The sequence below is a fragment of the Eulemur rufifrons genome, chromosome 21 (genome assembly GCF_041146395.1).
Source record: "Eulemur rufifrons isolate Redbay chromosome 21, OSU_ERuf_1, whole genome shotgun sequence".
NCBI classification, from domain to species: Eukaryota; Metazoa; Chordata; class Mammalia; order Primates; family Lemuridae; genus Eulemur; species Eulemur rufifrons.
Genome location: NC_091003.1, coordinates 20,058,494 through 20,070,530, shown reverse-complemented (window position 1 = coordinate 20,070,530; position 12,037 = coordinate 20,058,494). Strand labels below are relative to the sequence as shown.

The 12,037-nt window shown below is 48.6% G+C and overlaps 1 protein-coding gene across 1 annotated transcript in view; it reads left to right on the top strand.

Moving 5' to 3' along the window:
* The window catches only part of SEZ6L (seizure related 6 homolog like), a gene marked incomplete at its 5' end in the record, with an annotated part of 73,052 nt that overhangs the window by 36,166 nt on the left and 24,849 nt on the right, over positions 1–12,037 (top strand). The window contains 2 exons of the mRNA XM_069497279.1: positions 5,457–5,653; positions 10,817–11,011. Coding sequence (XP_069353380.1) covers positions 5,457–5,653; positions 10,817–11,011 — 392 coding nt within the window. The remainder of the gene's footprint in view (positions 1–5,456; positions 5,654–10,816; positions 11,012–12,037) is intronic.

The window sequence follows — 12,037 nt, the reverse complement described above, 5'->3', positions numbered from 1 at the left end:
GCCTCCGTCTCCCCTCGTCCTGGAGTCAAACTGACATCCCCATTTCTCAGCGACGCCCTGGACTGGATCTGGGTGACATCTCAATTCAGACCTCAGCTGAAAGCCCAGTCTGCCCTGTGGCCAGACTCCCTTGTGGTCCATGCTCCACATTTTCGTCTCGGTGGCTCAGGATGGTCCAAAGCCAGGACCCTGAGTACACTCCGTGAATACAAGGGTGAGCAAGTGAAGAGGCGGGTTCGTCTCTGGATCGGGGGGATTAAAAACTAAATTGCCAGCATCCGTATATGTAATTTGGACCTGTCTGTCTAAAAGGCAGATTCGGAGGGATGCGGCGGAGAGTAACTTTGTTCATTCTCCCAACGCCCCTTGGGCATGTTCCCCGTCATTTCTCTTCTCGGGTGAAAGCCGCATTTTCATAGGTCTTCTGGTCACAAGACGTGCAGTTCAGCCTAATAATCATAGAACTCTAAGCTTTATCCATTTCAAAACTTCACCTCTTCCTTGGGGTTCCTCTGGCTGCGAATTTTGCTGTGAGGAAGGACCAGGGGGAAAGGGCAAGGGAGCCTAGATTGCCTGTGTTGTTGTGTTATGGAATGTATAGAATGCTGATTTCTTTCCCCTTTCACAAGGTACTAATTGTGGCCAAAGTCTCCTAAGCCTGTCTGCTCTTGACTTTCCCCCTTTGCTGGGTTCTTATCAGCGAAGTTCTATCTCTTCTGGGGTGCGGACACTTCTAAGGGGACCTATTGTTGTCTTCTGCCTACAGGGTACACAACCTGGGAAACAGGAATCTTTCCCCACCCTCATCCATCACAGAAAGCTTGCTCTCAATACCCTCTTTTTCTCTCTTTGCTCTGCTCCCAGGCAAGCAAGCAGAGCCCAATCTGATCTTCCTGTTACTCTTCTATTGGTGAGCATCAAATCCAGCCACTCTGCCCCAAGCCGCAAAGGAAAGACACCTGCCAGATCCCCAAAAGTTCCCTCGAAGCTCTCCTCTCTCTGCCTGAAGTGAGGATGATACACTTTCTCCCCTCCCTATGGTACCCACAGTGACAGCTCTTCCTTCCCCGCCAGGGCAGTCCTTCCTGCCAGCTTTCCCGACAGCCCAGTGGATTCTTTGCCTTCTCTCCTATGAGCTAGAGGTGGGGGAAGGGCTCAAACTGGAAGAGTTATGTAGATGGCGGTAGATGGTGCCATTGGTACCCTCTCCAAGGCCTGCAGCACTCGCCACTGTGTGCCCGTGATGACTTTCTGCTGCAAGCCCCTGCCCACCTCTTCACCTGAAGCCTTTCTCTGGCGCCACGTGGGCAGGCCAGAGTGCTGAAGATGCAATATACCTGGGGGCAGCCCTCAGCCAACAAGGGATGGGAGTTGGAGGATAAAAAGCCCAGCTCCCTCTCTCCCCAGGTGTGCTCTGCACTCTCTCTCTAAAAGTCCCTGCAGGACGGCACCCGGCATGCACGGTGAAGCCTTTCCCTCAATGCACTCGGCATCCATTCCTTCCCTTGCTCCTGCTTCACTTTCCCACCAGTGCAGCCTGGGGCCGCCTCCCAGACAAGCCAGACTTCAAGAGACACTCGTAGCTTTGCTTGGCCTCTACTTCTGCAGAATCCACTCTGAATCAACAGCCAAGTATCTCCCTTTAGAAAGCGGGAATGTTCAATGCCTATTGTCTGGTTCGTAGCTTAGGGGACCTCTGATGAAATCCCAGGACCACAAAAGAAGTCGAATTCAATCGTTTGTTGCACACTATTTACAAAGTGCATTTACGTAAGTCAGGGCTTCTCAGCCTTAGCACTAGTGACATGTTGCACTAGATATTTCTCTGGGGTGGGGGCTGTCTTGTGCAATGTACAATGTTTAACAGCATCTCTGGCTTCTACTCGTGAGGGGTACCCACCTAGTTGGGACAATCATGTCTCCAGACATTGCAGATGTCTCCTGGGGGGCAAAACTGCCCCTCGTTGGGAACCACTGATGTAAATCATCTGCCATCCTTTAGCGTAAACAGAAATCCAAAGAGAGAATGATGACGATGACGATGACGATGATGATGGTGGTGATGACGATGATGATGGTGGTGATGACAATAATGACGATGATGATGATGGTGATGACGATGATGATGATGGTGATGACGATGATGATGGTGGTGGTGACGATCATGACGATGATGATGGTGGTGATGACGATGATGATGGTGGTGATGATGATGACGACGATGATGATGATGGTGATGACGATGATGATGGTGGTGATGACGATGATGATGGTGGTGATGACAATGATGACGATGATGATGATGGTGATGATGATGATGATGGTGGTGATGATGATGACAGTGATGATGGTGGTGATGACGATGATGATGGTGGTGGTGATGATGATGGTGGTGATCGCGATGATGATGATGGTGATGATGATGATGATGGTGGTGATGACGATGATGATGGTGGTGGTGATGATGATGGTGGTGGTGATGACGATGATGATGATGGTGATGATGATGATGATGGTGGTGATGATGATGACAGTGATGATGGTGGTGATGACGATGATGATGATGGTGATGATGATGATGATGGTGGTGATGACGATGATGATGATGGTGATGATGATGATGATGGTGGTGATGACGATGATGATGGTGGTGGTGATGATGATGGTGGTGATCGCGATGCCCATAATGAAACTGGAACATAATGACCTAACATTCAAACCATGTGGCCAGACTTGCCCAGGTGCTGATGGTGGGCCTGGGATTTGATTCCAGACTTGACCTCATTCCCAAAGCTCATGACATAGACTAGAAACTTCAGAAAAACCACAGGCCCTCCCTGAAAGTGACAGAGCTGAGAATGAAACTGATCAGACCTTCCTGGTTTCCAAGCCAGGTGCCTTCCTAGTGCATCGCTCCTTCCTGCTTTGTGGAGAACGAAGGGCTGTGGGACGGTTTTTAAATGAAAGCTACTTGCACCCTTGAAGATGCTACTGTTGCATTTAGATCGCTGCAGTGAACGACAGAATAAAGCCGGGTTGTGCAGGGTCTGGAACCCGCCGTTGCCAGCGGATCGGCTTAAGGAGTAAACACCTGCCATCGACCACGTCTCACAGCAGCCCAGCCCGGGACGTGCAGGGACGACGGATGCTCTCGCGGTACTGAGAGCTAAAGCGGCTCTTCCCTACCACAGGTCAAGAGCTGACATCAGCCCCAGTATTTCTGCTGTCAAATAGACTCTCTGGCAGGTTCTTGCACACCGTAGCACGTACTGAGCACCTACTGTGTGCAAGAGAAAGTGGCAACTAGAGCATTTCAACATAGCAGGGATTTAGGGGCTCAGTGTAATTGGAAACCGGTAAGGGGCAGGCGGAGTTTGGGGGCTTTATCTTGAAGCCGTGTGTGAAAAGCAGGCAGACAGCTTTTATTAGGAAAGGCTGTTTGGGGGTGGTGAGGAAGAAACTGATGGAGATTATGGTGGGGGCATTTAAAGCTTTACATGAGGAAAAATGGGAGGTCCAAAGGGGTGAAGAAAATGCAGTCCCTGCCCTCCAGAGGCAAACCTTCGACAGCGTCCCTTGTGCTTCTGTGGTTTTGTTCTCACCACTTGAAACACCAACGTGGGTAGTTGGCGCTCCTCCTGCCCCTCCCAGACGAGCAGCACGTGCGGCTGGGCCTTGGATGAAGCTGTCAGTGGGGAGGGTGCTGTCAGCCGGAATCCGTTCCAGGAACTTCGCTCAGGGCCATTTCCTGGAATGCCTCTCCTCTGTCGCTGAATTGCTCAGTCATGCGGCTCCTTTTTAAAACACGTCCCTGTCGCTCTGTCTCCAGCAAAATGATGTCCAGACACCTAAGCTGGGCTCTTTGAGTCCTTCATGGTCTGGTCCCTGCAGAGCTCTGCAGCCTCGCGTGCCTATCCCCAACCCTGTGCACAGTGACCACCGGCCGAGTTCCTTCAGGAACCATAACCTCTCTCCCTTCTTCCCTCCGCCTCATGCTTTGCCTTCTCCTCACTCACTGTTTACCTGCCTCGAGCTCCTCTGCTCTTTCTTAAGGCTTCAGAGCAAGAAGCATCACCTCCTCCAGGGAGGCCTCCAGGATGCCGTCAGTCTGACTTTGACGTCCCTTCTCTGCACTTACCTTGATCATCATTCCTGCCACAATCTCTGGCTTACAAGTCTAGATATAGCACTACGCTGCAACTCCTCTGAGTGCAACACAATGACTGGCACATAGTAGGTGCTCAGGAAAAAAATGTTAGGGACAGGGAGTTATAAAGGAAGAGAAAGATGTAGAGAGAAAGAGAAGAAAGAGAAAGGGGGAACGAAGAAAGGAAAGAAAGGAGCACGAGTTAACAGCTGACCATGACTGACACCGCCCAAGCTGAACTGTCTGGCATTCTTTCACTCAGATCAATTTCATCCAGCACACCTAAGACGGCACGCGTTTCTGTGGTATATTGAAGTGCTGTCCAGATTATTAACTGTCCATTGTTGTCCAATTATTTAGTGTCAAGGTGCTTTCTTGCACTCAAGTCTTTGAAAATGTGTCATTCTTTAATGCTATGAACAGTGACAGCAGGTTTGAGCCTATTTCATGAATAAGGTACCTCTGTCCCACCCTCTGCCCGTCTTAAACGTACACGGTGACTCAGTCGACTTTGAGGAATTTGCAACATGATAAATGAAAAGATCATTTCGCCTTCCGTGAAAAGGCGAGCTATAATTAGCAAGCTGTCAGCATGTTCTGCATCGAAGAAGAATGAAAGGCCCATGTTACAAACCCAACACATAGTTGTCACCCAAGAAATGGTTGTTGATAACGGGGGTGTTAGCGCGATTCTTCCTACAATGCAGTGTCTGACTTTGCGATGGGTCCCGTGTAGGCAAGACCGTTTCATAAACGTATCTTCAAAAATTCGATTCATCAGCACATCTGTGTGTCGTGTCTGTAGGAAGGAACAGCATGTCCTGGTCACATTTGTAGTCTCAGCCTACCTCACTCCCAATTATGTGTTAGGCCTGGGAGCTAACACATAGTATATCTTAAGAAATTGTATGTTGGCCTGGCGCAGTGGCTCACACCTGTAATCCTAGCACTCTGGGAGGCCGAGGTGGGAGGATTGCTTGAGCTCAGGAGTTTGAGACCAGCCTGAGCAAGAGTGAGGCCCCACCTCTACTAAAAATAGAAAAATTAGCCACACGTGGTGGCACATGCCTGTAGTCCCAGTCATTTGGGAGGCTGAGGCAGGAGCACCACTTGAGCCCAGGAGTTTGAGGTTGCAGTGAGCTATGATGATGCCACTGCACTCTAGCCAGGGTGACAGAGTGAGACCCTGTCTGAAAAAAAAAAGAAAAGAAAAGAAATTATATGTTGCCTGAAAAAAAAAGAATCAAAGCCTTATTGAATGTCTATATTTTGTTTCATGTGACTCCTCCTTTTCTCCCTGCCCTCCAAGCTTGAACCTGAGCAACAGTGACATCTTAACCATCTATGACGGCGACGAGGTCATGCCTCACATCCTGGGGCAGTACCTCGGGAACAGTGGCCCCCAGAAGCTGTACTCCTCCACGCCGGACCTCACCATCCAGTTCCACTCGGACCCCGCCGGCCTCATCTTTGGAAAGGGCCAGGGATTTATCATGAACTACATAGGTAGGTGCCTTATCTCGTTGATTTCGTGTGTGTGTTTAGATACAGGTTAAGACTATTTCCTCTAGATGTGTCTATTTGGAGGTTTGGTGCTACACTGGCCTTTTTATGTATCGGTGCAGTTAACAGATGTGGTTTTTAAGTATCTGTGCTCTCTAGTTAGGAGGACCAGGGTTTGAGTCCTAGTACTGTCACCAATGGCTGTGTGACCTTGGGCAAGTCACTGAACTTCTCTGAGCCTTTTTTTTAACCATCTGTAAAATGGAAATAGTGAGATCTATTCCACAAGTTTGATATGAGGATTTAGTAGACGATATCTTTGAGATTCATCGTGTGTCCTTTGAAGTGAGCGGAGATTTTGTATCATCAACACACTCTCAAAGCGTGATCTTCCCCTTCTTGCCTGAACTGAAGCTCGGCTCTCTTTTGAGGACTTTTCTTTTCCTGTAGCCTCATCAAACAGGAACAGCTCCCACTGCGTGTACTTTAGGATTTACAGATACAAGAGATATCTTTTCTGATCCTCAATATGGCTGCCAAACCATTTCTCTCCTGCTCATCTTAAAATGAAACGAAACCTGCGCTTAAGTCCAGAGCTAAGTTCACACACTCCAATACCCACTCGTGCCTTCAGCCATTCACGTCCTTCCCTCCTCATTCCCCACCCCTGTAACTCTCCCTCATTCATCACTGGGTCTACCACCGTCGCCTAAGCTGCCAACGTCCCCAGCGCTCAGAGGGCTGGGACACCGTGAAGTCCCGCGGACCCCGGGAAGAGACTTGCACTAACAGAGCGTCTGGGGGAACCCTGTCGTATCACAGCAGAAGCAGCTCCGGCCCGGCAAGGAGGAGGGATTGCTCGGCGGCGGCAGAGCGGTGCTCACATCCAGGCTTCCTCACTTCCAGCTGCAAGCTCTCCTCCACCCCCAGTATTCTTGGCAGTAGCAGAGAACCCGGGAGACACAGGGGGGTGATTTCAGGGTTTCAATGGGCAGGATTCAGCCAGCAATTAGGGGATGTGCTTGCACTTCCCAGGAACTTGGCTGGCATCTTGACTTCTAGGATGGAGCAGGGAAAAGGAGGATTCATGCTACCAAGCCCTCCGTCACCGCCACCAAAGCCCCTCTGGCTACAGCAAGACTCCACGTCTTCTGTTCTTTCTTCCCCTTGGCTTGATGAATTACCTGCCTGTACCTAGTATAAATTGTCCTCTCTCTACCACCCCTTGCATCTAAAATACAAGCCACCCCTCAGACGATCAGCTGTCTCAAGAAGCCTCATGCGTGCTGAAATACGTTCCTTGCGTTTTTTTATTTCCAGCTGGTGAACATTTTTCATCCCTGCCTGCTGCATGTCCACCTCTCAGAGAAGCTAACCCAAGCATTGATCTTCTTTTTTTATGTTTCTCGGAGGCCTTTTTACCTTTGATTGCGCTGCTAAATATTTTCAGAGTGTTGTTGCTACGACTTTCTTTGGGTTCCCCATTCTTTACTGGGCAGTGTCCTCGCTGTCAGTGGATAACTCACGTTGTCTGTCTGGGCGAGGAGCCCTCCGGAGGTGGACGCCTTTGGGAGGACAGTTTCTGGTGGCATGGCTTCAGTCTCTCTCCTTGGACTTCCTCTCCCTCCCAGCTGAAAGATGAGGTCATAGTTTTGCTCATTTGTCTCCTCTGGTGTCGAAGTCAGTCTTCCAAAACTGCATTCAGCCCGATGACAAAAATCTGACTCTACGCAAGGCTGATCGAGGTTAACGGGAAAGTTTGGCCAATGTTCAGTTTGGCAACATCGTGAAGAAAGACGTGTTCTTGTTCATTGCACTTGAAACTTAGATTTGTGTGACCACGTGCAGTGGGCAAACACTGTTACATATGTTATTTTATTTCATCTGCAAATACATTAATTCTGTTTTCCAGAGACTGTGGTTCACAAAAATCTCTTGACACCTCCTATATGCCAGCCTGTGCACAGGGCACCAGGACACAGGAATGACTAGAATACTCTCCCCGCCCTTGAGCCTGGCCGGTGAAAATGGGACAGGCCAGTCCCATTGACAGACAAGGTCGGGATGACGTGCTGATGCTAGGGGAAAGGCAAGCACAGGATTGCAGAGAATGCTTCCCAGGAACACACAGCCTGGCTAGTTTGGATACCAAAAAAAAAAAGAGAACAGTTCCCATTTATTTCTGTTAAGGAAACACACAGTTAATTTTACAAGGATGGCAAATGGACCACTGTGTTTAATTTTGATGCAATCAATTGCTTTTGCCTACTTATGTTGAAGACCATGTTTAAAAAAACTCAGGCCAGGTGTGGTGGCTCACGCCTGTAATCCTAGCACTTTGGGAGGCTGAGGCGGGAGGATCACTTGAAGCCAGGAGTTCAAGACCAGCCTGAGCAAAAGCAAAACCTCTGTCTGACTCTACAAAAAATAGAAAAATTAACCGGGCATGGTGGCGCGTGCCTGTAGTCCCAGCTACTCAGGAGGCTGAGGCAGGAGGATCACTTAAGCCCAGGAGTTTGAGGTTGCAGTGAGCTATGATGAGGTCACTGTGAGATCCTGTCTCAAAGAAACAAAGAAACAAATAAAGGAAAAAACTCAGGAGAGGTCATGCCTGAAGTCAACAGAAAAGAATGTCATGATTTATTAGTGATGTCGCCATGGGCATGGGAGAGATATTTGCTCTTCTGAGTCTAGATTTTACCATATACTGATGTAACTTCCATTCAATGGAGGGATCAGATGGTAGGGTCAGGGGTTTCTGTGGTCATCTAGAGAATTCTGAGGCTCCTAGACTGACCTAAAGGCCTAAATCCAGCTCTGGAGGGTGGCCAAGGCTTACCTGCTATTCTTGCAGTCAGCGCCTTCCATGGGAAGACTCTGGGCCTATGTGGTTCTGACCTTCCAGAATTCTGCTTGGCTCAGAGAGATGCAAAGACCCATTGTCCTTGCTGCTTCCTGTGTCTTGCCCAGGGTTTGTGGCCACGTGCATGGGAAGGAAGGGATAAAAAAAACAAAACAGGGATGAACAAGCAGTGCCTTTTGAAGAGGTACTGGTCACTTGTTACGTGTTTATTCCTCTAATCCTAGGATAATAAACAAGCTCCAATAAAATAACAGCAGCTCCCTGGAGTGCTGTATTGAGAAGGATTGGGAGGTTTCGGCTGCAATCAAAGAAAGAGAGGGCTGTGATTGATTAGTGATGTCTGTCATGAGCATGAAACTGGTAGATGGTGGTGTGTATTCAGTGCGGTTGAGCATTTATTTTTCCCAAAATTTGGACTTCGGTGCTAATCTTGACTAAGAGACTGAGATCTTGACTTCAGATCCCTGTATTCCTGGTGTCTGCTAAGATCCTCACCAAACCTTAGTCAAACAAGTAAATGAATCCACCTAACTCATCTTAGTGTTCACACCACACCGTCACATCCCGCATATTAATTAGCTTTCACATTGCCCTTGGGGCTGGACAGGATTCTTGATCCTACTCCACAGATGAGGACAATCAGGCTTAGAGCAGTTAATTGACATGACTGGAGTCACACCGCTTCTTCAACAAAGAAAGAGGAGCAGAAGAGAAGTTGTCTGACTCCTAGGCCGGTTTACTCATTCTTGGCAAAGTTAACCAAGGCCCCTGGGGACAGATTATTCCAGAACCTCCACTTAGGGTGCTTTGTAAAAATGAACCAGGGTCTCCGGGGTACAGTCTGGGAACCAAAGAAAAGGAAGGTTAAGTGATTCAGCCAAGGCCACCCAGTTAGTGGACAGCGAGGACAAGATTCAAGCCGAGGCTCCGCTACCTGTGGGCAACGACTGAGTAATTACAAATGCAATGAGCAGCACAAAGGAGACAGGAGGTCCCGCGGGGGCTGTGCCGCCGGCTCGGCTCATATTGCAAAGCTGGACGAGCAGACCCTTCTCAGTCCCAGAGCATTCGGCACAAGGCAGACCACATCCCCAGTGCTTGCTGCCATTTCCCCGCTTTCATCTGTGGCTCGTGGATTTGCAGCTGCGTCCCAGATCCAGGGCTTGGCTGATTTTTTTTTTCAAAGGCCTAAAAATAGAGGCTCCTGCTCCCCACCAAGCAATTCCAGAAGCCATTTCCCTGCCCCTTCGTCTTGCAGACACCCATGAGATCTCCCTTCCCCAAATAAAATCATGATGAAATCCCGGGAAAAGCCATTGCTCGCTCCTCGGAACGGTTTTCCGACAGACAACGGAGGTGCTTTGCTTTCCCCAAAAGCACATAAGAGCTGCAGATTAATTATACGGCATAATTAGCTCTCTTCTCCAAATCTGTGCGGTGGGCACTTTGAAGCAAGAATAAGAACCGTGGGCTTTGGATTGCTACCTTAGTAACAAGACTTTGTGGGAGGAAAACAAATATGTCACAGAAAGACCCTGGCAGAAGCTGTGAGTAGCACTTTCTGGAGAATGGCTCGTGTTCACTGACAGCAAGCAATCGGGTTTGAAGAATAGACTGACGGTTATTTTCATTTTAATAGTTAATTGTTTATCTTAGTGTGTATTACAAATGTGTATATGACTAACTCACCGAACCCATGGATTTACAGATATTCTTAGAACGAGGCTGAGTGTATCATCTATTGCTGTGTAATAGATTACACCCCAAATCAGCAATAAACATTTATTATCTCACAGTTCCTGTGGGTCAGGAATTCAGAAGCCGCATTAGCTGGGTGGCTGTGTCCTGGGATCTATCTCGAGGTTGCAGTCAAGATATCCACTGGGGCTGCAGTTGTCTGATGGCTTGACTGGCACCAGGTGCTCCTCTTCCAAATGGCTCACACCTGTGACTGGCAAATCGATGCCAGCTGTTGATAAGAGGTCTCAGTTTCTCTGCATGCAGAGCTCGCCAGAGAGGGCTGCTTGAGCTTCCTTACAACATGGCTGCTGCCTCCTCCAGAGCAGGTGATCCAAGCGAGAGCAAGGACAGAGCCTCAGTGTTTTTATGGCATTGCGGCCCATTGAGAGAGGTAACTGTAAAATGTCGCCATAGAAGAGGTCTTGCCATTTAAAGGATTTCAGGAGTGTGTCACTTATTTCTGGAGGCTTTTCTTCTATTCGCTCTCTCCACGAGCGTTCCTAAAGGGACACCCGCACAAAAAGGCCACCTCCCCACCTAAGGATGATGTTTTTGTTTTAAAGAGGTGTCAAGGAACGACTCCTGCTCAGACTTGCCTGAGATCCAGAACGGGTGGAAAACCACTTCTCACACGGAGCTCGTGAGGGGAGCCAGAATCACCTACCAGTGTGACCCCGGCTATGACATCGTGGGGAGTGACACCCTCACCTGCCAGTGGGACCTCAGCTGGAGCAGCGACCCCCCGTTCTGTGAGAAAAGTAAGAATAGTCTCGTTTCCTCTCTCTAAGCCACTGGGTGGTGAATCCTCCCAGTGGCATCTTTTGGGCAGAAACAGTGGAGTTGTTTCACATAGACTCTGGCCTCCCCCCTCCCCCACCGACTCATTGGTTTTGTTCACAAGTGTCATTTTGTAGCGCTCAGTGGGATCTCAGACTCAAGTGCCTTCGGAAGCCTGGCAGATAATGTAAAGGAGTGAAAGAGGGTGAGTGTGAGACAATAGGGAGTGGTGTGGACTGTGGAGAATGGGAGTGTGTCAGTCACTGGGGGACATTAGCTCAGTGGCTCTGTCCTGGGAAAGAAAAAAGAACATTCAAAATTCATTTCTTTAAAATACCTGGCCGGGCGCGGTGGCTCACGCCTGTAGTCCCAGCACTCTGGGAGGCCAAGGCAGGTGGATCGTTTGAGCTCAGGAGTTTGAGACCAGCCTGAGCAAGAGTGAGACCCCGTCTCTACTAAAAATAGAAAGAAGTTAACTGGACAACTAAAAATATATAGAAAAAATTAGCCGGGCATGGTGGCACATGCCTGTAGTCCCAGCTACTTGGGAGGCTGAGGCAGAAGGATTGCTTGAGCCCAGGAGTTTGAGGTTGCTGTGAGCTAGGCTGACGCCATGGCACTCACTCTAGCCCAGGCAACAGAGTGAGACTCTGTCTCAAAAAAAAAAAAAAAAAAAGGAAAGAAAGAAAGAAAGAAAAGAAAAGAAATAGCTGCAGAGATAATTGACCACAGAAGGAGTTGTCTTTTTTTCCGACCCATAAATATTGACATCTTTTCATAGCACACATGTTGTCCACTTTTAATTGGTTCATTGCTTTCCTTTTATCTGTATTGATTTTTTGATTAAAAAAATAATAGAGGCTTGTTTTACTATATTCAAGCACTACATGGAAAGCAGTGGAGGCTGCTCGGTCTGGTGTCATCAGCAGTTGCTCGGGATGTTGCGGAATGGTTGTTCCACGATATTTAATTCTTCCCCCATTAAGGGATTTGCTGTTGAAGGATTT